At 43.5% G+C, this 26,972-nt stretch overlaps 2 protein-coding genes across 2 annotated transcripts in view; one reads left to right on the top strand and one right to left on the bottom strand.

The window, feature by feature from the left end:
* tnnt2d (troponin T2d, cardiac) overlaps window positions 1-6,934 on the top strand; it is a gene marked incomplete at its 5' end in the record, with an annotated part of 7,955 nt that extends 1,021 nt beyond the window's left edge. The window contains 9 exons of the mRNA XM_080544685.1: window positions 2,116-2,123; window positions 3,914-3,958; window positions 4,148-4,264; window positions 4,355-4,432; window positions 4,633-4,746; window positions 4,841-4,950; window positions 5,111-5,201; window positions 5,961-5,998; window positions 6,782-6,934. Coding sequence (XP_080400811.1) covers window positions 2,116-2,123; window positions 3,914-3,958; window positions 4,148-4,264; window positions 4,355-4,432; window positions 4,633-4,746; window positions 4,841-4,950; window positions 5,111-5,201; window positions 5,961-5,998; window positions 6,782-6,827 — 647 coding nt within the window. The 3' untranslated portion in view covers window positions 6,828-6,934. The remainder of the gene's footprint in view (window positions 1-2,115; window positions 2,124-3,913; window positions 3,959-4,147; window positions 4,265-4,354; window positions 4,433-4,632; window positions 4,747-4,840; window positions 4,951-5,110; window positions 5,202-5,960; window positions 5,999-6,781) is intronic.
* A 46-nt stretch (window positions 6,935-6,980) lies between these two features.
* dnm1l (dynamin 1-like) lies at window positions 6,981-26,605 on the bottom strand. Its single transcript, XM_080545170.1, has 18 exons — window positions 26,426-26,605; window positions 23,792-23,936; window positions 21,094-21,140; window positions 20,470-20,541; window positions 20,182-20,268; window positions 19,852-20,014; window positions 12,377-12,497; window positions 12,054-12,185; window positions 11,674-11,880; window positions 11,355-11,475; window positions 11,012-11,167; window positions 10,658-10,747; window positions 10,465-10,557; window positions 10,326-10,379; window positions 9,297-9,440; window positions 8,931-9,040; window positions 8,593-8,752; window positions 6,981-7,881 (listed from the first exon to the last, which is right to left on the bottom strand). Exons 1-18 carry the CDS (start codon window positions 26,525-26,527, stop codon window positions 7,825-7,827), a joined length of 2,061 nt encoding a protein of 686 aa, XP_080401296.1. The 5' UTR covers window positions 26,528-26,605; the 3' UTR covers window positions 6,981-7,824.
* Between the last annotated feature and the right edge of the window lie 367 nt (window positions 26,606-26,972).

Below are 26,972 nucleotides of genomic sequence, written 5' to 3'. Positions count from 1 at the left end.
TGATACAAAGGAAAACAAATTATGTATATTAACACTGTATTTAAAGCCCTTCAATCGTATGTTGTTTTTTTGTTTGTTAAACAGCCTTTGCACAATTCAGAGATACTAGACATAAACGACATCGTTTATGTGAGAGAAGAAAAGTTATTGTATCGCAACCCTTTGACTTAATTTCTTTGATTGAACTCACTGACTAAATTCAAAGAAATAATAAACCTATAAAGTTGTTCAGGGCTCTTACAATATGCCATGCAGATTTGGGTAATATTTGATATTCTGTATGGAAACACATACCATACTAGTAACAACTTTAGTGAATCTTAATAAATCATGTATCCATATGGAATGTATTCGTACACACACCCAATCAAGAAACAGTGTAGTACTTGGTTACCTATTTCAAACGTTGACTTGTTTCTCTTGAAGAGAGAGACTTTAATAAGCACAAACTAAGTCAAACTAGTCATAACTTGCTTTATAAAAGCTTCTGGTTGCATTACGGTTCATCTTAGCTGGTTAGCTGGCAGTCTGGTCATGTACTACTTACCTATTACAGTATAGATGTATGTCACAGATGATTTGCTTTGTAACATCTCTGTTCACAATGTAATGGTGATGTGATGTTGCAGTCAATGTAGTGCATATTCTTTATTTAGGTATAGGTATTTCATCTATTCATTTTTGCAATATACACTATCACAGCTTTTTCCCCGATTTGTTCACATTTTGTTTGTTGATAGATATCAAAATGAGCATACATTAATAAGTAGGATTATTGCATCACAGCAGTTTTTTCAGTAGACTTATATTTGATTGTTTCTTTGGTGTTTTTTTATTCCCACTAAGCTGGATATGGGGTGATGAGCCTCTTCAATACTTGAGTTGATACTTGATACTTGATTGGCCCAGCTCTAGAGAAACCGTTACTACAGTACCACTTCCCGATAAGCACTGGTTGTTAAACCCTTCCTAATCCATATAATGCCCAGGACTGCAGCAGGTTTACCACTACATACTGTAAATGACTCCATGAGGTCGGAGGTCACATCCGGTCATGGGTAGCATTTCTGGGTTTGATGGTGTAAGAAGACCCAACTATACTTTAAAATCACTTTGAAATGTATTAAAAGGCCAATACAGAGGACAATCCAACAGCTGTTTAAAAGTAGGCTACAGGTACATTTCTTTAGGTTATAGATTAGGTTTAGGATTAGGTTTAGGATTAGGTTTAGATTGTTTATTTATTCACATTCACACATAGACTAGGACTAGGCTTTCCATCAATGTTTTAAAACAACAAGGAGGCATCATTTTCCAAGACACATTTGTGAAATAATTAGTGAAAAAACAAAATGTCAATGTTTTTGTTTACAAATACCAAAATGCACATTCAATCTTAAGTATTCTTTGCATGTTTTACAGTAACATTAGTTTGTGTGTGTTTTGTGTGTGGGGTGGGGGTGGGGGGGACGGGTTAAGTCAAGCGTAACGATAAACCGCTAATCTGTATCTAGGCCTCTAATTAACAAATACTTTACTCACTGATGTTCCACACCCTGAGTATGAAGTATGCCTTTTGTTGATCTCTGTGAACGGTACTGTTTTGTTAAAAACTTGAGTTAATGGCAAGTATTATGAGTAACTCCTAAAGTCTATTGTAATGGATTGCCTTGTTTGAACGTATAATTTGAAGCTTTGCCATTGTCCCTCCTACAACAATAAAATAGTAATTACCATGTGTCACGGTTTGTCTCTTCAGAAGCATATAAAACACATTTAAATAAGTATTTTTCATTTGATAAAGCTGTTGGTAAATTATGTTTTGAAAGCTGCATGACTGATGGAAGTTATTATTGGATGCATAAATTGTTTCTCTTTTTGGAAGAGAATGTAGCTAAAGAGTCGGGGCTCATTTTGTTGAAGTTTCTAACAAGAGGCAAGGTCTACCATACTGACCAGCCATAGGGTAGGGGAGTCACATGACAAGTGAGGACTGTACTATGTAGCCTTGATGTACAGTCCAAACACTGAACATGGTTGAATTCTGAACCAGAAAAGATCTGGCTCACTAAAAGATCTGTCTCACTCTCTTTCGCTCTCTCTTTTCTTTGCCAGGGTTTGAGGTAAGAGCTATTTTCTAACATACATACCTTGGAATGAATCACATGTGACACTAACTGTTATGTACAAAATGTTTAAATGTTTTATTCATTGTTTGAACAAGTGTGGGTTTATATTACATAGGCTGGTCATGAACAGGTGACCTAAAGGGTTGTAAGAACAACAAAATATGTTTGAATTAAAACAGTACTAGTATTTATAGATATACATGTTTTATTAATTGCCAATGCTTAAAGGGCAGAGCACAATTGTAACCATTTTTGCAAATAACTCTATTACTCAGAGACCACTCAACCTAGACCAGTAATTTGTTGATATATGAAATATACATTTGTCTACTTATCATTCATACATTTAAAGGTCTTTATAGAGGACGTTTGGATCACAGTGTTATCACATAAACAAGGCTAGAACAAGATTGACAATCATTACTGTAATAAAGTAGTAATTTATCATAATTTCAAAGCTTAAGCAATATAACATTAATATTCATGGTACAGGGCTCTCAAGTCTCACGCTTTGGGCGTGAGACACACGCAGCGTGTGAGCGTGTGAACGGGTTGAAATGTGTGTGTCTCACGCCCAACGCGTGAGACTTGAGAGCCCTGATGGTATAATCAATAACCCTAACCTGAGCAACTGAATCAGAATCAGAATCAGAATCAGAATCAGAAGACTTTATTGCCATGACATGTAAACATGTTAGGAATTTGGTTTGGGACAGTGGAGCGCAGTTTACAACAGGACAGGTGCAAGACAGGACAAGACAGTGCAAACCAACATCATAGTGCAAGAGTCATACATATATAAATATAAGAAGTGCAGAGATATGTCCAGAGATAGATTGAGTGCTGTGTGACACTAATTACTAGACAGTTGCTAGTTATCTCAGATAATTTCATCCCCCTTATGTACCTGATGTATTTTAGTAAATGGTGATTTTTTAATTTCAGGGTTCAAATAATACACAATGTCAGACACAGAGGACGTGATGGAGTGAGTCTACATTCTTTTGTCCTAATTTTCTAAAATGTAGTGTTTTTGTTTTCACCAATCATTATACAATCATTTAGTATTCACCAATCATCTTGTAGTGATAACGTGGTCGTGAATAAATGCATTGTATATAGCTGTGATGATTAAACAATATATGTATAGTATTATAAAGAAATGTTGAGCATATCTTTCTTTAGGCATTTCCTCAAATCATGTTATATCATTAATTATTTAACTTTTTCTTTTCTTGCCATTGCTTTGCAGGGAGGAAGAAGGTAAGATACCGTTGTTTGTCTTTAAGGACTGCTGTTTTCCCCATTAATGTTAAATAAACATTAATGTTAATGTAAAACATAAACATTATGCCATAGTAATTCATGTATCTTTAAACACATCTCTGAACAACAGCACAGGAGGAGACTACAGGTAAGACAAAACATCACTTCATTTGTTTAGAAAAATGCATTCGCATGATTCAGCTTATGTATGTTTCCAACTAAGGGAGAATCTCTCTTATGTGTGAATGTTTCTTTTAACAATTATGATCAAACTAATGGAACATGTTTTCTCAATTCTTTATTACAGGTGATTCAAAGCCCAAACCAAAGTATGTTTCATTATCCTCAAAGTCATTGACTTCACAGATGGTGATGATGACAACAATGATAATGATGATGATGTGGAAGATTTGATCATGTTGATGATTTGAATAACTTTGTGTATTGTTGAACTTTGATTGTTAGAAGTTCATATCATTATTCATTCCACAAATATCCATAGGTTTGTGCCAACCCAGGCACCAAAGCTCCCAGATGGAGGAGGAGATAAAGTGGATTTTGATGTGAGTTGAATCATCCAATCACACACACACACACACACGCACGCACGCACGCACGCACGCACGCACGCACGCACGCACGCACGCACGCACGCACACACACACACACACACACACACACACACACACATACACACACACACACAGCTAGTGAGTTAATTGCTAATGAGTGCTCTGTTTGGGTTATGACAGGATATCCATCGGAAGCGTCAAGAGAAGGACCTCTCTGAGCTGCAGTCTCTGATTGAGGCTCACTTCATCATGAGGAAGAGAGAAGAGGAGGACCTCATCTCCCTCGTCAACAGGATAGTAAGTGGGCGTCGTGAAGAGAGAGACGACTGTACTTTCACTGGGTCAAATGGCCTTGCAGTGACAACAAACCTCTATGTGTGTGTGCAGGAGAAACGTCGTGCCGAGAGAGCGGAGCAGCAGAGGATTCGTGCAGAGAGGGAGAAGGACAGGCAAACCAGGATTATGGTGAGTGTCAAATCACTTTCTGTCATTGACACATACTGTACATAATTATATATTATTCATATATATTATTAACATATTATGATATTGCAGAGGCAAATGTTTGACATGTTGACTTCCAGGGGTTGAATACGAAAACACATTGACACCATAGCATAGTTGAATCCAATAAATCTATCTTTCTATCCTGTAATGGTCTGCAGGAGGAGAAGGAGAGGAAGGAGCAGGAAGAGCATCGTAAGAAACACGATGATGATGCCAAGAAGAAGAAGGCCCTCACCAACATGACCACCAAGTACGGGGGCATCCAGCAGAAGGTCAGCTTGATGTACTGAGATATCGAACACCATATCATCCATTTATAAATATTGAATATTGAAACTACTGAAACTTTCTACATTTGCCCTCTAGAGTGAAAAAAAGGGGGCCAAGAAACAAACAGAGAGGGAGAAGAAGAAGAAGATCCTGGCTGACCGCAGGAAGGCTCTCACCATCGATCATCTTAACGAGGACAAACTCAAGTATGATTTCATTGTTGCTTGACCCTTCACTTATTCCTTATGGAAGTATGCAAAGATTACGCAGACCTAAATATATGACAATCTGTATGGCAGAACATTTTCTTGTGAGGCAACAACAATTCTTTCAAACAGGTGTTTGATTGGTTGTTTCCATATATAGGGAGAAGGCCAATGAGCTGTGGCAGTGGATGATGGAGCTGGAGGCAGAGAAGTTTGATTACAGTGAGAAACTCAAGAAACAGAAGTATGATGTAAGTGACCTAACACAAATAACAAAACAATCATACTTGGTGTATGATGATCATCTTTTTCAGTATGCATCAGCTACTAAGAGGATCGTATGGAGTCAATAAAATAAACTGTAAGATACAGCCAGAACTGAAATACTAATACATCACTCCGAAACAAGCACTTTCAGAACTCTGCTGCCCGTCTGCTCACCTCCACTTGCTGCTGTGACCACATCACCCCTGTCCTCCAAAACCTACACTGGCTCCCGGTAAAATACAGGATCCAATTCAAAATCCTACTCACCACTTACAAAGCCATCAACAATCTACTCCGAAACAAGCACTTTTATAAAATAACATGCATGTCTATAAACATGTGACTTGCTTTCAGATTGCTCTTCTCCCGAGAAGGGTCAGTGATCAGCAGAAGCAGGAAGTCTCTGTTGTTCATGAGGCTGTGTCACCTCACTGATGTCTAGTCTCATCTCAAGTGTAGTCTGGTCTCAGAGGCAGGCCTGTAGTCTCCTCTGAGGTGTAGGCCCGTCACAGATGCAGTCTCGCCTGCTGGGAGTTGGCTATGTGAAAGGTCATGTAAGGTCATGTAAGCCTTGGCGTAGTGGGAGACATCTGAGGTAAAGGTGAACTACAGGTGAAATTGAGGTCGCTGGGCTTCGTCGAGTTCGCTTCTCCACCGATCGGAGTCTCTCCACCAGGTTTCCACAGTCCGTCACTAAACGTGTTGATTGAAATGCTTAGCCAAGCTTATGTGTGTCCTTACAGATTAACCAGCTACTCGGTCGGGTCCAGATCCACCAGAAGTAAGTACCTATGGCACATTGGCCTGTTTCCCCCCTTGAGTTCTGAAGGGACTGTACACTGGGCAGTTTGACCTGAATCAAATTACAATTGTACTGTACTACTTTCTTTGTACTACTTTTTGACCCACTCTCCAAAGAACCACTGACAACCCAAGGTCCAGCCCCTTCAAAGTCACATTGTTAGGACATGTGACAGAGGGGTTATAATTAGAACTCTGGTATCCATCTTAACTGGACCAGGTCACTGGGTCCCATTCTGTCCCATTCAACGACTCATCCCATTCTGTCCCATTCAACAACTCATTCACTCATGAACTACAAAGACAGTGATTCCTGGTTGAAACCAAAGAATGGCCATGACCATCTCATCATCTCCATTATTTACATCATGTCTGCCCCCGCCTCTGTGCTCTATGTATGTGTGTGTATTAATGTTTGTACTCTGTTGAACCCGGTCACTCTGCATGGTAGCTCATATGCGTTTAATGGGGGACAACCTGACAACAGTGTAAGTGGTCATAATACAAATTGCCAACATAGTAGGGACTGAAATTGCAACATAAAAACATTCAGCATAATTACAACTTCATGAAAATAAATAAAACCATGTACTGCCAATTGATGTACCTACTGACACGTCACCTTAAATTAGTACACACATTCACTTTGAGCCGTAAGTGAACATAAGTGTTGCAATTGAGGGACCCCTACTGGTAACACTGCCCCCTGCTGACTGACCAGGCCTGGCTGCTGCATACATTAACCCTTTCCTGCACCTTTCAGTGCCAAAGGTCGCGGCAAGGGCAAGATGGGCGGCCGGCTGAGGTAAAAGAGCTGCTGGCAGAGGAAGACCATGACTCCAGGGATTGGCCGATGTGTCTGTATGTGTGTTTATCGTTTCTGTTCAGTTTGGCAAAGTGTGAGACAATACTGTATCAAATGTACCAAGTCAATAAATGAGTTACTCAATTAACCCTGATGCTTTTTTTTTTTAAAAGCCAAATCTGTCCCACAATTTGGTCCTAGACTTATGTTGTTATCCCAAATGTGTCTGGCTGTTCATGACAGATTGATAGTGTGACACTTACGTACATAATAATGTACAACATATTTACACAAGTTAAGTTTTGACATGTTCATCCAGTGGATGTTGAACAGTACAAGAGCATGTTCTGAAAATGATCTTGTGTGGCATTGTTAGGTGTATGACACTTCATATTAGGTGAAAAAAATAAAAATAATGAACGAATCTTAAGAATTTAGAATTGTAAACTATGTGGTTATACTAGTGTGCGTTCATACCCTTTTATCAGTGGTAAACACAAATGTGTGAGAGGGATGCATTTTTTCTCTTTGGAAATATCAACAACACAAATAGATTGTTAGCATGTTAACATTTCAAACATAGACAAGACAACAGTGACCATGATAAGACAACAATGAACAATTTTACAGTACAGATCTGGTAGGTTTGTCATTTCTAGCTTTAATTTAACTCTACATTTAGGGACAAACATTCTTCGGTAGGTCTCACACAGTGGCGAACCATACATGGTCATTATTTACTGTAGTTTACATAATATGAAAAATGCCATTTAGGACCGGAGCTTGTGTGATGCAGGTGATGATTGATATGTGCTGCCCCTTCATGTAGGTAAAGTCCGTATAGTACAGAAAACTATATTCATCAATAAACACAAATTGACAGCAGTGCATTTTCAAGTCTGCTGTCCCCGAGGTCCAGGACGTCGGAGACAGAACAGACCGTAGGGGCTTAGGGGGTAGAGGGTCCGTGTGGGAGGGAGGGCATATGGAGGTAGAGACCCTCACCACAGGTGTGTTTCTCTGATCTCAGCAATCACCTGACTGGCTTTCTGCAAGGCCTGTGGGTACGATGAGAGAAGGTGGTTAGCACACTCCCATAGAAAGACACCCAACTTGAAGGTGTGAAAACAGCCTCACGCATCCAATCAAAAACACATGCACACACCCTGTCGTTCTATTCATTAACTTCCTTGGAGTTTAATCAGTGTGGTGAAACAAGACCGCACTGCAGTGATAATTGGTCCATCTGATATTGCTAGGCTCCAGCAGACCTGCTCACTGTTATTACCATGCTTAAAAGGACAATCTGGGAATCAAACAACAAATCAGTCACCCCGCCATTTTTGGGGGGTAAACAGCTGAAGGATGGGGCTGGAAAAATGTGACCACTCTGATCTGTGGATGCAAGGACTTACCATCCCCACGAGATTAAAATGATAGTTTTTAACCATGTTTTAAAGCTATATAGTATAGAGTTACTTTACAATTACATTGTTTACAAACAATGACGTAAAGCTTATATTGTGGATTCTGGTGGAATAAGACAGTTAAACTAAGCTCATGAGGCATTTCTACGTTTTATTATTCAAGAATCGATGACTATATATCATTAATGTAACTCCGAAAATGCATGTAGTAATCCCAGATTTACCCTTTAAAGGGATAGTTCACACTGAATTCAAATCAGTGATTAACCACATACCTTAATTCTAGTTGGGTTTAGAGTAAACTAGCTATCCCTTGTAACTTGTAAAGGCGGTGTACTGTACCTTGAGCATGTCTGCGGCCTCGTTGCGACGCTGTGCCATGTCCTCAGACTCTGTGAGCAGGTCGTCCAACAAGCCCGCCTTGTACAGCTGACCCACCAGCTCACTCTGCAGGCTGTCCTTCACGTGGTTCACCAGGAAGTGCATCACTGCCTTAGGTACACTGCAGGAGGAAGCGGGAGGAGAGAGAAAGAGAAGGAAGAAGGGGAGAGAAAGAGAGAGGTGGGAGAGAAGGAAGATGGGGTAAGAGAGAGAAAAGTGAAACAAAACCTTAGATTTCTTACATAAACCACAGGTAAGTCACCCAACAACATGTCGACTGTAAACTCGTAGGACCGTACCTGTCCTGGATGTTTTTCCGGACGATGAGAAAGTAGGACTTGATGAGCCTCTCGATGACCTCACAGTCCCTCTGCTCCCGAGACGACAGCTTCCTGGCAACTGGGACAGGCTGTGAGAGACAAGCATGTAAGTCAACCAATCACTGACAACTCCTCACAGGTCAGAGGTCAATTTCAGTGCGGTCATCGTCGGTTAAAAGGGAATGAACTAAGAAATATGGTGGAAACTCTGTCTAGAAATGCTCGCAACAATCCAATTGCTTTTTAAATCCATGTAGAGAAGTGCACAAGTGCATACTTCAGGAGGAAGGTAGAGTGTGAGAACGCCATCCTAGTCGTGTGACTAGCGGAGGGGTGAGTACCCACCACATCCAGCAGGTTGACGGCGTAGCCCTTCTGGGGGCTGGCAGGGTGGGACATGCCGTCCTCCCCCTTCTTCAACATGCCCCTCCAGGTCCCCGTGCCGCCGTCACCCTGGTCTCCCCCTGCTGCACCCCCCCCTGCCGCAGCCTAGGGAGACGGATACACAGGAGAGGAGGTTAGCCTGCTGGAACGGGTCACTACCATCATCATGCTTCTCTCCGTGCCACATTGCGTAAAGACAGGAAGTGAGGAAAGGAGGGTGGTTACATCATTTGAGCTGGTCGGATGATGTAACTGGAACATTGAACGATTATTCACACGCAGACACATATGTGGACATATTGGTGTTTACCCAGGGTCTTACCCAGAGTCTTGTTTCTTCTCCAGATATAGACAAGACGGGCTACATGCGAGTGTTAGGTGGGCAGTGCAGTGACAGGGTTCATCCACCGGGGGTGGAGTTACACGGATTAGGGGTTGGCCATTCGACAAAGACGTTTGTAGGATATTGAGGGGACACTCAAAGAGTTGTGCAGTAAGGCGAGTTGAGGACATATACAGGAATGGGGGGGGGGTATGTGGGTGGGTGGATAGGAGTAGGGAATGTTGGTTGGTTGGGGTCGGGTGCGGGCAGGGCCATGCCAACCAGCAGGCAGTGAGAGAGTGGCACACAGACCTTAGGTCCCTCTCCCTCTGGGGTGAGATGCTCAGTGGGGGAGAGAGACTGCCCACCTGGGCCCTTAAGGGACTAGAATAAGAGAAAAAAGGAAGAAGAGGAGGAGGGGAGGGGACAGAAAACTAATAGTACTAACAGCAAAGGAAGGTCTTAGTGACTGACGCCATGCGGGGCCAATGACCAAGCTAGTTGTGAAATAAGTGCATCTCTGCTGTAAAAAATTTGAAATATTGGCTCGTTACAGTGAAGAAACAGTCACAGTTATTCTTTTGTAGCAATAAGAAAAATCTAAATCACTGAATGAAAGAGGTGGGCTGTTACGCAGAGCTCTTGCAGTAGAAATCTGAGAACTGTACCTTATCTCTGGGAACGCCAGACGGCAGCTCTCGCATTCTGTTGCGTCTCTGCTCCTAAAAGCGGAGCAAATTGATATAAATTATTGTGTAACAAATTAAGTCCAGAATAGAGTAGATTCTAAGAATTTCTATCTCTTACCTCTATGTTATTGTTCATGAGGCCGCAGGCATCAGCAAAGTCAGGGTGCTTGGTGTTAATATAAGCCAGCTCAATAGCTACCAGATTGTGAACCTAAGAAAAGAGGACCGTGAATGGGTACACTTAGAGCAAACACAATATTCCCCCTTCAAACCGTCCAGGGTGGTGTAGTTCTAGGTGACCAGATACTCACCATCTCGTTGGTAACTGGTAGCCTTTTCCTGAGCAGGGATGTGACCACTTCAACTATGGCATCATGGAGCTTCGGAAACCTCAACAGTTCCTGGGAGAGATGCGTCACGCCATGTGATTAGTCCCGAGTGGTAGCAAGTGTGGTCTTTGTCTGTGTAGCTTTCCTAGCATGTGTAGCATGCAGTGGTCGGTACAGTATGTGTGGCTGGTGTGAGGATGTGAGGTGAAAATGGCTGATTCTGTACGTTTTACGGTGCGTATAACACATACAATGAGAGTGCAATATACCTTACTGCTGCAGTTGCTGTGTGTGTGTGTGAGTGTGTGTGTGTGTGTGTGTGTGTGAACAGGGTACCTGTGTGCTGTAGTTGCTGCAGTGCTGGATGATCCTCTGCATCTCCTCGTGCACCAGCTCCACACAGCGCAGGCTGGGCTCCTCCAGTCTCTTCACTTGCCTCTTTACCAGCAGCTCAAACGACACCTCAGGCACAAACAGAGCAGGCCGAGGGCCCTACACACACACACACAGAACAGAGAGAGACTACATTACCCAACAGTCTCTCTGGCTAACACACAACTCACAGCAAAGAAGCTGTGTACTTAAGTACTACAGCGAAAACATCATTTCAAGCACCACACATTCCAGTATTCTGTGTATTATTTTAACGTGAACTTAACCATAGGAGGCAGCCACCTACCGTAGCATTCCTGATAGCTGTTAGCACATCTATGGTGGTGAGACCTCCCAAAGGGTCTACCGACTCCAGTGTGCGACCAAACGTCTCGTGGAATATATAACAGATTCGCGCTCCGCCACACCTGAAAGAGAGAAATACCACTAGTGACTATACATAAAACAATTAAAATAAAAACTTTTTGAACAAGTGTGTTGAAATGGTTAATCCACCAACATGGAGGACAATAAAGCACACAAGTCCCTGACTCATACTGCTCCTCTAGTGCCCAAACTGGTATGGGGTATAGGTGTAGACAGGATTAAAGGAAGAGGTTACTCACAGCTCTGCTGTCTCGATGTACTTGGCCGTGCCCTCGATGGTGTGACAGTACTCGGCAGCGAACTTGGTGATGAGCTGCAGCAGGGTGGAGCTCTTGTCATCTACAGGTTCACCGTAGCTGCTGAGCAGGGACTGGTACTGGGCCGCCAACACGTTGATCCGTGTTTTCAGCTCCGGCAGACAGTCTCTGATGTGGTGCATTAGCAACCTGATAGAAAAAAAAAGGTGACAGGCAACACGGTGGCGATTTTGGTGAATTCACAATAAAATAGACTTTCTAGAAAGTTCCAAATGGATTATTCCAAGGTCTGTATTTGTATACATTTCTCATTTAACCGAGTAATCCATTTAAATGTAAGGTACACCTATTTCATGTCCTACCTGTTCAATGTTCTGGCCAGGTATTTGGTTCCGTTTCTGTTGGCGAGGGAGGGGTACTTCTTCTGTAGGAAGGCGTACTCGTCCCGGGTGGCATCGGCTACCAGTTTCCTATTATTGATGTCCAACTGGCTCCTGGGAGGCGGCATGAAAGATATTTTGTTGCTAAACATCTCGACACTGGGAATCAAAACGTGTTTGACAGTGGTACTTTACAGTGGGTTAAAAGCCCTCATTCTTTCTCAGTTGGGTTTCCCTGAGCTTTCTTCATCTAGCCTTTTGTGTAGGGTATTGTAGAAACTGAACTGAAGAGTAATGATGCAGACCTGTTGACTACTCCTATGAGGCCCAATTTGACAGGGATGACTCTGCCCATCAGCACGTCCATGGCATCAGTGCCAGCGTCCATCAGGTCCAGTTTGGTCACCACAGCCAACGTCCTCCTGCCTGCACACAGTGACACAAGTATGTGACGGCCCTGGCCCCATATATTGTCCTGGCCTGTATTAATATCTGTTTCCCTGTCTGCAGAGAGGCCTCCTGCTGGACAGGGTTACTAATCAGTAGAATGCAGGTCAGCTGGTGGACAGCTGATTGTGCCCCACCTGGTTCCAGGATCCAGGGCATAAGAGACCCATGCAGGCCTCAGTATGGAGGCCCCCTTCTAGGCACCATTATTTGTCTTATTTGTTTGTTCCTTGTTTCACACCATGCAACACTCACCTCACCACTTTCCACTACACTCACATTACACCACTGATTTACTGACTACCACACCTCATCTTATTATTGTATTTAGCCTTATTTAGTTTATAATAAAACATTTATTTTCATTACTTTAAAGATCGTGTGTGTGTCTCCCGTCTTTTGTCATGGTCATGAGCCTGGCCGTGACAAATTGGGGGCTCGTCCGTTTTCGTTTTTCTAGCATTATTTTTGATCACCTTTTGGTAAGTAAATATTGTTTTTTTTTCTATTGAATTCTACCCGGTACTTTTTTGCTTAATTGATAGTTAAAACATTGTGGTTCATCATTACTTGTGGTGCGACTCCCATGGCTTGTTGCCTTGATTGGCAGGGGGTGCCTTGTTAAGTTAATAAGCGCGTGTCTCTGTTAGTAGCCTAGGCAGAGATTTTGGTGAATGAACTGCAAACTGGTGTCGTAGTCAATTCCCCACCAGTTCAAAATTATCGCCTGCGGGTGTTTTTTTTTGAAAGCCTTGAGTGGCATATTAAGCATTTTGGAGACACACTTATCGCATTTTTGTATATAATAGCCTATTGTTAATGGATCTGCGCGATCGTTTTGTTTGTAATGGTGCTTAGATAGTTTTTTTTCTATTGGGGCAAGAGGGTGTATACAATTGGCTGTCAGTTGCGCACATGTAGGCTACGGGGCTGCCCTGGTAGGCTTACGGTCTCTCTCCTTTGAGTCTGGCTGAGCGTTTTTCTGTAGTGTTGCGGTACGGCGGCTAGAGCAATTGTCTCGGGGACACATTCTTAGCTGTCAGGTGGGCGACCAGCTTGCTGGGGGTCTAACCGGGCTGACGAGTTAGTGTTTAAAGATCCTCCCGCTACGCATGAAGACTAGGGTTGAGCTTACTCAGTCAGGTCCTGGGGTAGGCAGTCAGATAGGGGCATGCTCCGTTGCGAGGTTGTCAATTTCCTCTGATGCGCGCTGAGTTGTCAGTGTATACGCCATCTTGGGTCCATAGGCCTACATTGTCCTGTACTTAATATTGTGATTTAATAAAATAAAAATGTCTGGAGTAGAGGGGTTTATAGCAGCTCCATCCTATGACTTATTGTACCGTTTTACTAAAGCTCAATTGTTATTGGTTGCAAAACATTATGATGTAGCGGTGGTAGAACAAAAGAAACATGAGCTTAGGGCATGTTTAGAGTCGAAACTGGTCGAGATGGCAATTTTGCCACAGCCTGTCAAGGGTTTAGCTTCGCCTGTTGCTAAGCACCCTTTTACATTTGACCAGGAAAAAGAATTGCTCAAACTGAGATTAGACCAGGAATTTGCACTTGAGAAAATGAAATGTGAAGTCCAAATGCAAACTGAAACGGCTAGATTGGAGTTAGAGAGACATAGGTTGAATTTGATTGAAGACGGTAAAATCAGTAGTGAAGTCTTAAGTAGTGGGGGTTCTTTTGCTTCCAGGGGAGCAAATAGAGGCTCATTTGATACAGCAGGAAACTTGAAACTTTTACCTAAATTTAATGAAAGGGATCCTGACTCGTTTTTTTCGTTGTTTGAGCGCCTCGCTGACACTCGTGGTTGGCCAGATGCTGAACGCACCCTCATGTTACAATGTGTTTTTACAGGTCGAGCACAGTTGGCATATTCGTCCCTGAGCCGTGAGGATTCTCTGATTTATGAGAAAGTGAAGTCTGCAGTGCTTAAATCTTATGAACAGGTTCCGGAGGCCTACAGACAGAAATTTAGGAATTGGAGGAGAAACAAGAGTCAGACACATCTTGAGTTTACAAGAGAATTAGTTTTGCATTTCAATCGCTGGTGCAAGGCGTCTGATGTAGATGATTTTGATGATTTGTGTGATCTGATTGTACTGGAGCAATTTAAAAATGCTATTCCCCAGAATATAGCCACCTATATTAGTGAAAAGCAGGTGACTACTCCTGCTGAAGCTGCTGCGTTGGCAGATGATTTTACATTGATTCATAGCAGGGGTAGGTTTGGAGAGCCGCGCACGTTTGGTGAGTCTCGCGCTTATGTGCCAGAGCCTGGGTTTCAGAGGAGTACCTTTGGTTTTGATATGCCACCTGCTGGTCAGTCAGTTGCAACTGATTTTGGTCGTAGAGGTCAGAATAGTTCAAGGAGTTATGAGAATCAGAATAGTTCAAGGAGTTATGAGAATCAGAATAGTTCAAGGAGTTATGAGAAAGTGTGCAGTCACTGCCATAAAAAGGGGCATGTTAAATCTGAATGCTATGCTTTAAAGTCTAGAGGTAAGCCTTGGGCTCTAGTGTCTCATGGGGATGGGGCTAAAGGGGCTGGTTGCGCGGCGCCGGTGGTGCAGCGGGTTAAGTCTGCTGCCCAAGCCTGTGATTCGCTGTCCCAGGTGCGCTCTACACATGTTGAGTCTCCACAATCCTCTGACCTTGAATCTTACTTGCCATTCCTTACAGATGGTTTGGTGTCCCTCGTCGGTGGGGATGAGAAGGTCCCAGTAAACATTTTACGGGATACTGGGGCATTTGATTCGTTTATTTTAGCTTCTGCTTTGCCATTTTCTGATGCCTCTGACACAGGTGACTCCATTCCCATTCGTGGTATGGGTTTGGCTGTATTGCATGTTCCTCTGCACAGAATAATTCTTTCATCTGATTTGTTTCAGGGTGAGATGACTGTGGGTGTGCGCCCAGCGTTGCCCTGTGAGGGGGTGACCATGATCATGGGTAATGGCTTGGTTGGTGCACGAGTGTGGGCAGATGTGGCGCCACCTGTGGTGGTTACGTCTGTGCCAGTATTTAAAAGCAAGCCTGATGAAAGTGAACGGGAGTTTCCTGAGGTGTTCACTGCGTGTGCCGTAACTCGTGCCATGAGCCGTGCCACGCCTGACCCTGACAAAATGGTGGATGATGTGGAGCATGTGATATCACTGTCTGATTTTCCCCTGTCTGTCCCTCACAGTGAACTGGTGAGAGAGCAGCGGGCAGATCCAAGTCTGAAAGAGCTGTTTGAGGGAGCTCTCCCTGCTGGGGGGGTGAGGAACAGCGCCCATGCCTATTTCATTCACAATGAGGTATTGGTGAGGAAGTGGGTTCCCCATGGCGTTGAGTTTGTGGGAGACCCCATTTACCAAATTGTTGTGCCCTCCAAGTATCGCAGCTTGGTTCTGCAGGTGTCACATGATGAGGGTGGACACCTAGGAGTTTCTAAGACCTATGATCGCATCCTCCGTTACTTCGTTTGGCCTCGCCTTAAGAGGGATGTGGCAGCCTATGTAAAAACATGTCATACATGTCAGTTGACAGGAAAGCCGAATCAGAGTATTACACCGGCTCCATTGAGTCCGATTCAGGCAACCAGTCAACCGTTTGACCATCTCATTATTGATTGTGTAGGTCCCCTCCCTCCGTCTCGTACTGGGGCTAAGTATTTGCTGACAGTTATGTGCCAGGCTACCAGGTATCCTGCAGCTTATCCCTTACGCAATATCACCACCAAGTCTGTAGTCCGTGCCTTGACTCAGTTCATTTCAATCTTTGGCATACCAAAAATCATCCAGTCTGACCAGGGTTCTAATTTCTCTTCCCATCTGTTCGCTCAGGTCCTGAAACAGCTGCGCGTTAAGCACAACAGGGCGTCAGCCTATCACGCGCAGAGCCAGGGCGCATTGGAGCGATTCCATGCAACTTTGAAATCTTTGTTGCGCGCCTACTGTACTGAGCTGGACGGAGATTGGGAGGAGGGGCTTCCTTGGATGATGTTAGCCGCCAGGGAGGTGAGCCAGGAAAGTACGGGTTTTAGTCCCAATGATCTGGTGTTCGGACACACAGTACGTGGCCCCTTGGCCGTTATCCAAGATGATTGGAAAGAGTCCGAACCACTAAAAAACTTGCTTAGTTACGTACTCGGCTTTAAGCATAGGCTTTATGAAGCCGGTGAGCTGGCAAAAGAAAAACTAGCTAGTGCACAAAAGAAAATGAAACGCCTTTATGACCGCCGAACTGAGCCACGGAAGTTTAGCCCGGGTGATCAGGTTCTGGCACTCTTGCCCATGGTTGATTCCCCCTTTTGTGCTAAATTTACTGGTCCACATACTGTAGTAAAGCAAGTGTCTGATCTTAATTACCTGATTGCTACACCTTTGCGTAGGAAGCCTAATCAGCTCTGCCACATTAATTTATTGAAACCGTATTATGACCGTGTGTCTGATTCTGTGGAGCAGGCGTCAGTTCCTGTTCGTCCGGCGTGTGTAGCCAGTACAGTAGGGGATTCCCCTCAGGTGGTGGCAGGGCCTGAGGAGGATGGCCTATCCAGTCCCGACCAGGAGTTGTTGACTGGAAGATTGAAAAATTCAGAGTCCCTTCGTGATCTTGGGAGCTCGTTGGGGCATTTAACAGAGGTTGAACGTACCCAACTGCTGCATCTTGTTAAGGATTATCCATCCATTTTTGGTGACACTCCCACGCAGACTCCCTTAATCGAACACGATATAGATGTAGGGGATGCTTCACCTATCAGACAGCGTTTTTATAGAGTTAGTCCTGACAAACGTAAACACGTGGACTCCGAGATCAGGTATATGCTTGAGACTGGTATTGCAGTGCCTACCTCGTCCAGCTGGGCGTCCCCGTGTCTCACAGTTCCAAAGCCTGATCACACACTGCGGTTTTGTACAGACTTCCGCAAAGTGAATAGTGTGACAAAGCCAGATTCGTATCCTCTTCCCAGGATGGAAGATTGTATTGACCAAGTAGCCTCCGCTAAGTTTATTAGCAAATTTGACTTGCTCAAAGGATTTTGGCAGGTGCCTTTATCCAAGAGGGCTCGTGAAATATCGGCGTTTATAACCCCCTCTGGTCTTTATGAGTATACTGTCATGCCCTTCGGTCTTAGAAATGCTCCAGCCACATTCCAACGGCTGATGAACATGGTTGTAGGTGGTTTGGAGGGGTGCGCTGTATATCTAGACGACGTCGTCATCTATTCTGACTCGTGGTCCACCCATCTTCAGCGTGTGCGTGCCTTGTTCGACCGCTTGGCTGGTGCGTGCCTCACCGTCAACCTGGCAAAGTGTGAGTTTGCCAGGGCATCGGTGAGGTACCTCGGTCGAGTGGTTGGTCATGGTAAAGTCTCTCTGGTCCAGGCTAAGGTGCAGGCTATAGAGCAGTACCCCAGACCTACCACTAAGAAAGAGCTGCAGCGTTTCTTAGGGCTAGTAGGCTATTATCGCAGCTTCTGTCGCAATTTTTCAACGGTAGTCACTCCACTTACTAACCTCCTGAGAGGTGACGCAATGTATGTTTGGAGTACAGAATGTCAACAGGCCTTTGTTAATGTTAGAGCTCTTCTTTGTGCTGCTCCAGTGTTGGCTGCTCCTCTTATGGATGAACCCTTCAAGTTACAGGTCGATGCCAGTCACGTGGGAGCAGGGGCGGTGCTTCTACAGACCGATGAATTTGGCATTGACAGACCTGTTAGTTTTTTTTCAAAAAAGTTCAACTCTTGTCAGCTCAATTATTCAGTAATTGAAAAGGAAGCCCTTGCCTTGGTCTGGGCTCTCCATCATTTTGATGTGTACATTATGTCCGGTCTCGCTCCATTGGTAGTCTTCACGGATCACAATCCATTGATCTTTCTAAATTCTTTAAAGTGCCCTAACCAGAGACTGATTCGCTGGTCTTTATTTTTACAATCATATACTCTGGACATACGTCACATAAAAGGGAAGGACAATGTAGTGGCAGATGCATTGTCCAGGGCCCCTTGTTAAGATAATTGTTTTTGTGTTAATTAATTTCCTGTTTTTACCCTTCTACTGTTCCTGCTCCTCTTAATTATGGCTTCATTGGTACCTGTTGCCGAGGTTGGAGTAATGGTGGTTGGTCCTGAATACAGGTGATTATATATTATTTTACTGTGGGGTGTTTCCCTGTTGTGCAGTGTTCCCTTTGGGACCCTGTTTCTATGGGAGGGGGTGACAAATTTGGGCCAAATTGTATTTGAATTGTTTTTTTGCTTTTTTTATGTGACTGAATGAATCAGTATATGAACATACAAATACCTCAACCTACCTGTATTGCTGCTATGAAATAATGTTTATGGAAAATGAATTTAAAATCCTTGGAACACTTGAAGTAAAGTTGTTGTTTTTTGTGTGTGGTGGGAGTGTCTGTGTCCTATGCTACAGTACCCCTATCTTTCAGTACATGCAGTAATCTGTTATAATAATTGTGTTTTGGATAATGGAAGGGATATGTTACAGAGATGAACCAGCTCACTACTGCCTAATACTATGCTTGACTACCACCTGGTGTCAGAATAGGGTAGAAAACCCTGTTTTCAAATTAGTTGCATGTGGTGTGTTTCCCTGTTCAGTGATCCCTTTGGGACCCTGTTTCTATGGGAGGGGGTGTGACGGCCCTGGCCCCATATATTGTCCTGGCCTGTATTAATATCTGTTTCCCTGTCTGCAGAGAGGCCTCCTGCTGGACAGGGTTACTAATCAGTAGAATGCAGGTCAGCTGGTGGACAGCTGATTGTGCCCCACCTGGTTCCAGGATCCAGGGCATAAGAGACCCATGCAGGCCTCAGTATGGAGGCCCCCTTCTAGGCACCATTATTTGTCTTATTTGTTTGTTCCTTGTTTCACACCATGCAACACTCACCTCACCACTTTCCACTACACTCACATTACACCACTGATTTACTGACTACCACACCTCATCTTATTATTGTATTTAGCCTTATTTAGTTTATAATAAAACATTTATTTTCATTACTTTAAAGATCGTGTGTGTGTCTCCCGTCTTTTGTCATGGTCATGAGCCTGGCCGTGACAAGTACCAGACCCAACGTCAAGAGTATCACACCAAAAGACTTCCCCTAATACTAACAAGTAATCAACGTGCTTTTGGCAGACTAGGCACAGCTGGATTCAAGGATTTTGATAACCACTATTACTGAAAGTGAGAGCACACATGTGAGTGAGTGAGTGTGTATGTGTGTGTGTGTGTGTGTGTGTGTGTGTGTGTGTGTGTGTGTGTGTGTGAGTGAGTGAGTGAGTGAGTGAGTGAGTGAGTGAGAGAGAGAGAGATATACCATCTGGGTCGACCTCCCGGGCCACTTTGAGGGCCTCTGAGGTGGCCATGTCTGTGTTGGCGGCCGTCACAGCCAGGATGATGGAGTTGGGGTTGCTGATGTGCTTCAGGATCAGCTCTCTGATCTGGATCTCTATGTCTTTGGGCTGGTCTCCCACTGGGAGCTGGGAGAGCATGCATACACACAAATGCAATAAAGCCTCTACCCGTCAAGTTGTCATTGTTATTTTTTGTATTCATGCAATTCATACGCAGAGATGAATAAGAGCATTAGCAGTGATTACGTAACATATACATATTTTTTTTTAAAGTTTAAAATCCTGCTTCCCACCTTTGTGATGCCTGGCAGATCCACCAGGGTCAGGTTGACTACATGAGGGGAGAAGATCTTGAGATGAATGGGCTCATCACTGATGCCCTGGAGGAGGTCAAAGACATAACAGTGGTCCTCTCAAACACATGTACTGTACATTCACAGCCAACAGTCCCAAAACACACTCAATGGACAAACACTCAATGGACAATAGCAGAGGCAGATTTTAAAAAATGGCCAGTTATTCTTTAACAGTCCTCAGTTGGCCTTTGTACTGAGCAAAAATAAACACACTTGTTTACATACCTTGTTAGTGCCAGAAATTCTTTCCGTTTCAGCTTCAATTTCTTGCCTGATCTCATCAAAGTCTGTGTAGATCTGAAAACACAAGTAATGTCCATTTCAATTGGATTTGCCATCCTATCAGATCCAACAGCAAAATACCAATTAAGTAATCTACTGGTATGCAAGTTGACACATATATACAAAGGTTGGGCATCTAAAGAAATGTCCTTTGTCATTAATAGCACATCACAAGGTCCTCTCTGTTCAGCATGAATGAGCCCTCTAGAGCAGAGCCGTTGGCACACGTCCCTCCTGTATATTCTGCTCTATTCCCTCACGAGGACATTAAGCCAACGTCCTGTTGTGTGTGTCAGACAGAGGGGGTGTGCCTGATGATTACAGATCGTACTTAACAACCAAAACCGAAACAAAGCCACAATAGCATTTATAGTACGGTAGCTATTTCACTGTTCTTAGTGAATCAATCAAATTAGCAATTCAATACTGTGTATATTTATATCTGGTCAGGGTCATTCAGGTGCGTCTATTTATGGCAGTGAAAGGGAACTCCACTGAGATCACTATTAAGCAGAGGAGTGCTTTCTCAGAAACTTGCTGGCTCTGAACACTGGAGACAGAGCCTACCTTGTTTTTGGTGTGTAGAAATTTGCCCCATTCCTCCCCATCGATACCTGTGAAAAGAACACAACCACGGGACAGTTAGAGTCATCCCCTGCCCCTCTGTCAGATGTAATCTGGGGCAGTACAATCAAGATCAGTGTTGTGATTATTCTCTCATCATGTTAAGGGTCTCAGGCAGGACACATGTTCTTGTTTGTTCAGCTGGGATGGGAATATGCTCTAAGGGCCAATAACACACAGCATAGGGCCAATAACACACAGCATAGGGCCAAACATCTGTACAAACAAATACTACAGTGAAAAACATTTTGCGTTATGAAGCGTGGCGCATTATGGGAAGCACAGACTTTAGCATTAGCTTTTGTATCTAGATTTAACATGTGTGCTTTATTAAACAAAGCAATTATTTCATCTGAAATAATTGCTGTCTACAAAATTAACTAAATTGGCAGAGTGGGAACTGTTTGTTAGTTATACATATGTGAAAACATATGTTTTACTACAGAATATCACAAAGACAAAAGGTACCAAGGAAATTACCCCCAAGCGTGTGATGTCAAAAACATTACAAATAATTGAGTTTCAAAACTGGCTGGAAACTCATTATAGTTTCTGAAAATGAATGCATTGCCTGAGAAATCTTCCTCTTATCTCTGACTACATTCACATATGTATAAACGGTACTGCTAGGGTGCTGGAGATAATGCATGTGATGTTCAACATTGGTGAAGTGATCCTTTTAAGAGGGGTTTGAGTTGAGCTGCATCCATTTGATTCAGCTTTAAGAGACCATACTTACCATGCTTTCTGAACAAGTTATGACATTGTGATTATGAATTCCACAGTTAACTGAAACATTCCCCAGACTTCCATAAATAGACAGTCAGAGATTGGATTAATTGGCCTTGTGGGAGCTGAATTAAGCTTAGCCGCCGAGTTTGGCAGCTTAATTGAAGCTACGAAAACAATAGAGACAGGATGGGGGCAAAATGGGCAAAAAAAAGGGTAGACTAGAAGCTGCTAAAACACAGACAATAGAAAAGGAACAAGGAAAAGGAGACCTTTGGAAAGGCGCCCATTTTTCCAGGAATTAGGATCTGCGGTTAAGGAGAGATGACAGGAGAGAAGGGTTAGCTGCAGCTGCTGCATAGCCATCTGCGGCAATGCAGCCCTCTGTCAGCCTGGGACCTTTTCCAGGACACAGGTGTAAAGGTGGCAGAATTTCTCATCCAAAACATGGCACGGTTTGGTCCATTTTGCTTTCCATTGGGGATAGTTTGGGGGAAATATCTCCAATTAACGTTTCAGAGGCAGAAGCCTCCACAATTTACGGTTATGGTTAGGGTTAGGGTAACCTTAACCCTAACCTTAAATGCAAACAAGGGGGACATACCTTTTAAGATTCACTTATGCCTAATGTAGCTGAATGCTGGGGCCTGGCAGAGTTTAATATGACTATAACATCCCTCACGCACATTGTGAACACAAGGGATGGACCGATCGATTGGACACTGATCATATATCTGATCCGATATTCTTTTCATTTGTCTGATACAGAGAACCGATCTATGACGCAAAAAAACGCAAAGGTGACACCAGTCACGGTTTCCAACTAACATTGCCCTATTGCTAGCTTTTCTACAGGGAAACATACCATCCAGCTTGTGTTCCAAACTGTCCAACATTTTAAAAAATGTTACTACTGTTGCTACTGTTAATCTGAATGGCTATAGCTCAAGCATTGACTGTGTAAATTGAGTTGTTTGGAAGATTGTCATTTGACAAGATTGTCTTGACTATTATATCACTCAATTACTGTCAGATCTGATTTAAAACAGTAAATTCAGCATTCTTTAGTTGTCTTTTTTAAATATTTCTTTTTTAGAGAGTTAAAAACAGTCGAGTCATACCATGTTAAATCAATAAGCCATGACACCCACCATCTCAGATTGTTCTGAAATGGTTTCTGTAGTTAGAAACAGATAAGATACGTATTCCTGCACAGTATTATCTAGTGGACATACTCTGGTACTATCGCACTGTATAATGAGACATTAGACATACAACTTCAATGACTAATACCTTTGGACAGGGCAACCAGATTATCAGATTAACCATCAATGAGATGATGGGTGTTGAAATCTTCTTTTGTCTGTTGATTGGCATGGAATGACCAAGTAAGAAATCTGACGGATAACATTTTGTAGGACAACTTCACAAGACACACAAGATACACTGTCTTGAACTCAGCCCTTTCAACATATCAAAGCGATTGTGCCGTTATTAATACTTTGCAATAGCTGCCTAGCGACATAGCTAGCCACACCGTCTGGGATGCCGCATTTTCAAGTGTTTGTGCAATGCAGTTGTACTGCTGTAGCATGTCCACAGCATTCACACATTTTGGACACTCTGGTTCAGAGTTTTTTGGAGGAACCCTCTAGCACAGCCAACAGGGTTTGCCTCCGCCATCTTCAAAACAGAACAATGTGTCAGTTATAAATATGGAAAGAGACAAATTGACATAATCAACGTCATCGATTCAGTCTACTAATCGTTCCACCCCCAGACACAGACAGACATACACTCTTTAATGGGTATTCAAGACATGAGGTGAGGAAAAGTATCAGAAACACCAGAAACACAACAAAAACACAAGTGCAGTGCGACGGTGCAGACGCAGCAGCGGGAGTCACAGTACCATTCTCCTCACTGGTCTTCCTGCGGTCCTCTGGGTCGATGTTGACCAGCTGGAGGATGAGGGGTCGACGGGTGACGACACCTGTCCCGCGGGGTAGGAGGTCTTTACCAACCAGGCTCTCCAACACGGAACTCTTCCCACTGCTCTGTAAACACACAGCATAATCACTTTAAAAAAACTAAAGTGAAAGTGCGAGGACCTACAGTATGATAATGACTCGCTATCTGAAGTCAAAGTCTTTCAGAACATAGGCTTGACTTCCACATGTATAATATCAAAACAAAAGTGAAAGTGGAGGACCTACAGTATGATAATGACTCGCTATCTGAAGTCAAAGTCTTTCAGAACATAGGCTAGACTTCCACATGTATAATATCACCTCTCCCCTAGCTGGAAACTGTAAAACTGTGACGGTCGTCCGGTAGGCCTAATTTTGATTGGCCGGATTCAAGTGTGGTAGGCCTAATTATAGAACTGACAGGAATCTGTAATTATCAAATAAGTCCCCTGATCTAAGTGGCAGTGGTTTCAAATAAACCCCTCTGTGTATCTGCCCTCTGAAGAGCACTGGTAAGAGCACACATCTAATTCTCAACACAGAGCCGAACTGAGCTGGTCGGGCCTAAATGAGCTGTGCTGGCCTGGAAAGGACAATGTGAAGAGAACATATCTAAGCCAGCACGGTATGGTCGGCCTTGTTGAGTGTAAAGCTCCCTGGAGGCCAGACCATCGACACATTTTGCGGCTGTCCTTCTGTCTCAATCGCACCCTCAGAGTCAGACGGTTGTCAAAAGAGAAAGAGTCAACTCCTCTTAGTTGACCACTGAAAGTAAACATGCCTGGAAGAGGACACCACTGTAAACCTATTAGGAACAAAATAAGGAACGTGGTCATTAATGTTATGAGAAAAGGTTGGAACTGCATGCTAGTCTATCGAGGCAGCTCGTCAAAAGTTGTTGTCTAATGCGCATGTATATGATAATATGTAGGCTGGTGATGGGTGGTGCAGCACTGCAATTGATGACTGCATGCATACCGAGGTAACATCCTCCCGGACCATCCACCTCTAATAACATCAGGAGGTATTGCTCTGAAGGAAGTCAAAGACTTCAAATACCTGGGCTCGTGGGTCAACTCGTCCGAGCAAGACCTTAAAGTGAGGAAGGCGCTTGCATGGAGGGGGCCTGAAAGGCATGACCAGTGTGTGGCACTCCAACCTCCCACGACAAATCAAACTCGACTTCTTCTATACAACGGTAGAGTCGGTTCTCCTATGGGGCTGTGAATGCTGGACCCTGAAGCCTGCCCTGCAGAAGTCCCTAGTAGGGATGCTCCGATTTATCGGCCACCGATTTAAATCGGCCGATTTCACTCCAAATGACTCGATCGGTGATCGGCAAAAATGGCCGATCGCAAAAACCGTTTTTTTTTTTTTTTTTCCTGAGGAAGACAGATAACTGAACAGAAAACATAGGAGGACGTAACAGTATGTAAACCATGAAGGCCACGTTTATGATGTATTTTATACAGCCATATCACTGACTTGGGCTTCAGGCCCTAACTGGGTGATAGGCCAGACTTTAACTATGCCATAAAAATGGGTCTGCGTTTGCTTGGTGCCTAATGGATCAAAACTTTTGTCTAAAAAGCAAAAAATATGTAGGCTATCCAGTCAGTAGGCCTACAGTTATGTATTTAAAAAAAAAATCGGTATCGGTTGATCTTGAGGAAAAAAATCGGTGATCGGTATCGGCCCCAAAAATCCAGATCGGAGCATCCCTAGTCCCTAGATGGGTGCTCCACCATAATGCTGCGTGCAGTACTTAACATGGACATGGTCTGTATGGGGGGGTCACCAAGGATAAGCGAGAAAAAGAAAAAAAAATAGCAGTCAGGAGAATGAGGCTGGCAGGTCCACTGCCAGAGACACCAGGAGCTGTCAGCCAGCAAACTGGTCCTGTGGGAGCCAACACACTGTCTGGCATCGATCACGAGGGCGTCCCACACTAACATACGTGGACGTACTCGAGAAAGATGCACTGGGAAAGTACCGGCGAGCCAGTCAGGTGTATGGAAGATAGGGATGATCAATGTTGCTTTCTAAACAGGGACGTAGGTCAATTAAGGATCAGATCTCAATGGAAAGTACATCATATTTCAAGGCACAGGACAGGACAGACAGGACAAATGAGGACACCCTCTTGAAAACAGAGCAACCAAAATGTCAATAATGCCATGATGTCCTTAATCAGGGCTGTGCAATGTGATGTCAGGACCAATGATCAGAGAACAGACATGATTATTTACACTGATTAGTTTGATTGTATTATTGCATGTCTGGTGGCTAAACAGTGTCAACATCTAAGCAAGCAATCTAGTATGATAGCCTAGCTTATCTAGCTAACGTCACCTGCCAATACCCTGTGATCAGCTAACGTCAGCTAGCTAGGATAATGAGGCACTATTCAAGCTTTGATTGAACAAACGTATGTTTGTACAGATCGGACTTGTAGCTAGCTACAAGATGAACCTCGAAAGAAGTCTCGAAAATGAAACTCAAAGTTTGCCATCAGTCTAGCTAACTAAACACCATGCCAGTTGTGAGCCATGCTATCTGGCTATATCGCTGCTTACCTGTGTTCCAACCACAGCAATTTGCGGCAGCTGGATAATATCCGCGCCGACTGTGTTGAACACGTCTTGCAATTTGTTTATGACCGGGATAAGGGCCTCCATAGCTCTGAGAATGGTCACTGAAATGAATGAACTAAACTAGCCAGCTGCCCTGCTAAATACAGACACAAAGTCATCCAATGTCCCTCACGCAGCCACCATTTAACCAACCCGGCCAAGGAAACAACTGCGCACAAAATAATTCCACGGTGCACTCTGGGACTTTGAGTTTTACAGAGCCACAGATAACACTACTGCTACGAAGGGGTTGGAAACATAAAACTACATTTCCAAGGTTTGACATACGACTCATGCTGCACCCAGGTAGGAGAGAACAGTAACTAGGGAGTAGGTACCAAAACATTTAGGGATGTGTTTTTGTACAGTATCAGAAAACAGGTTATAGGACTTTTGGAACGAGGTGTCACTCACTTACTGGAAGAGAATCCCTTGTTTTTACCCCCAATACACATGTAAAATAAACAGCAAAACACATCAAATTCGTTTT

This window comes from Nansenia antarctica (genome assembly GCF_963989245.1).
Source record: "Nansenia antarctica genome assembly, chromosome: 14".
NCBI lineage: Eukaryota > Metazoa > Chordata > Actinopteri > Argentiniformes > Microstomatidae > Nansenia > Nansenia antarctica.
This window is presented reverse-complemented; position numbering and strand designations above follow the sequence as displayed.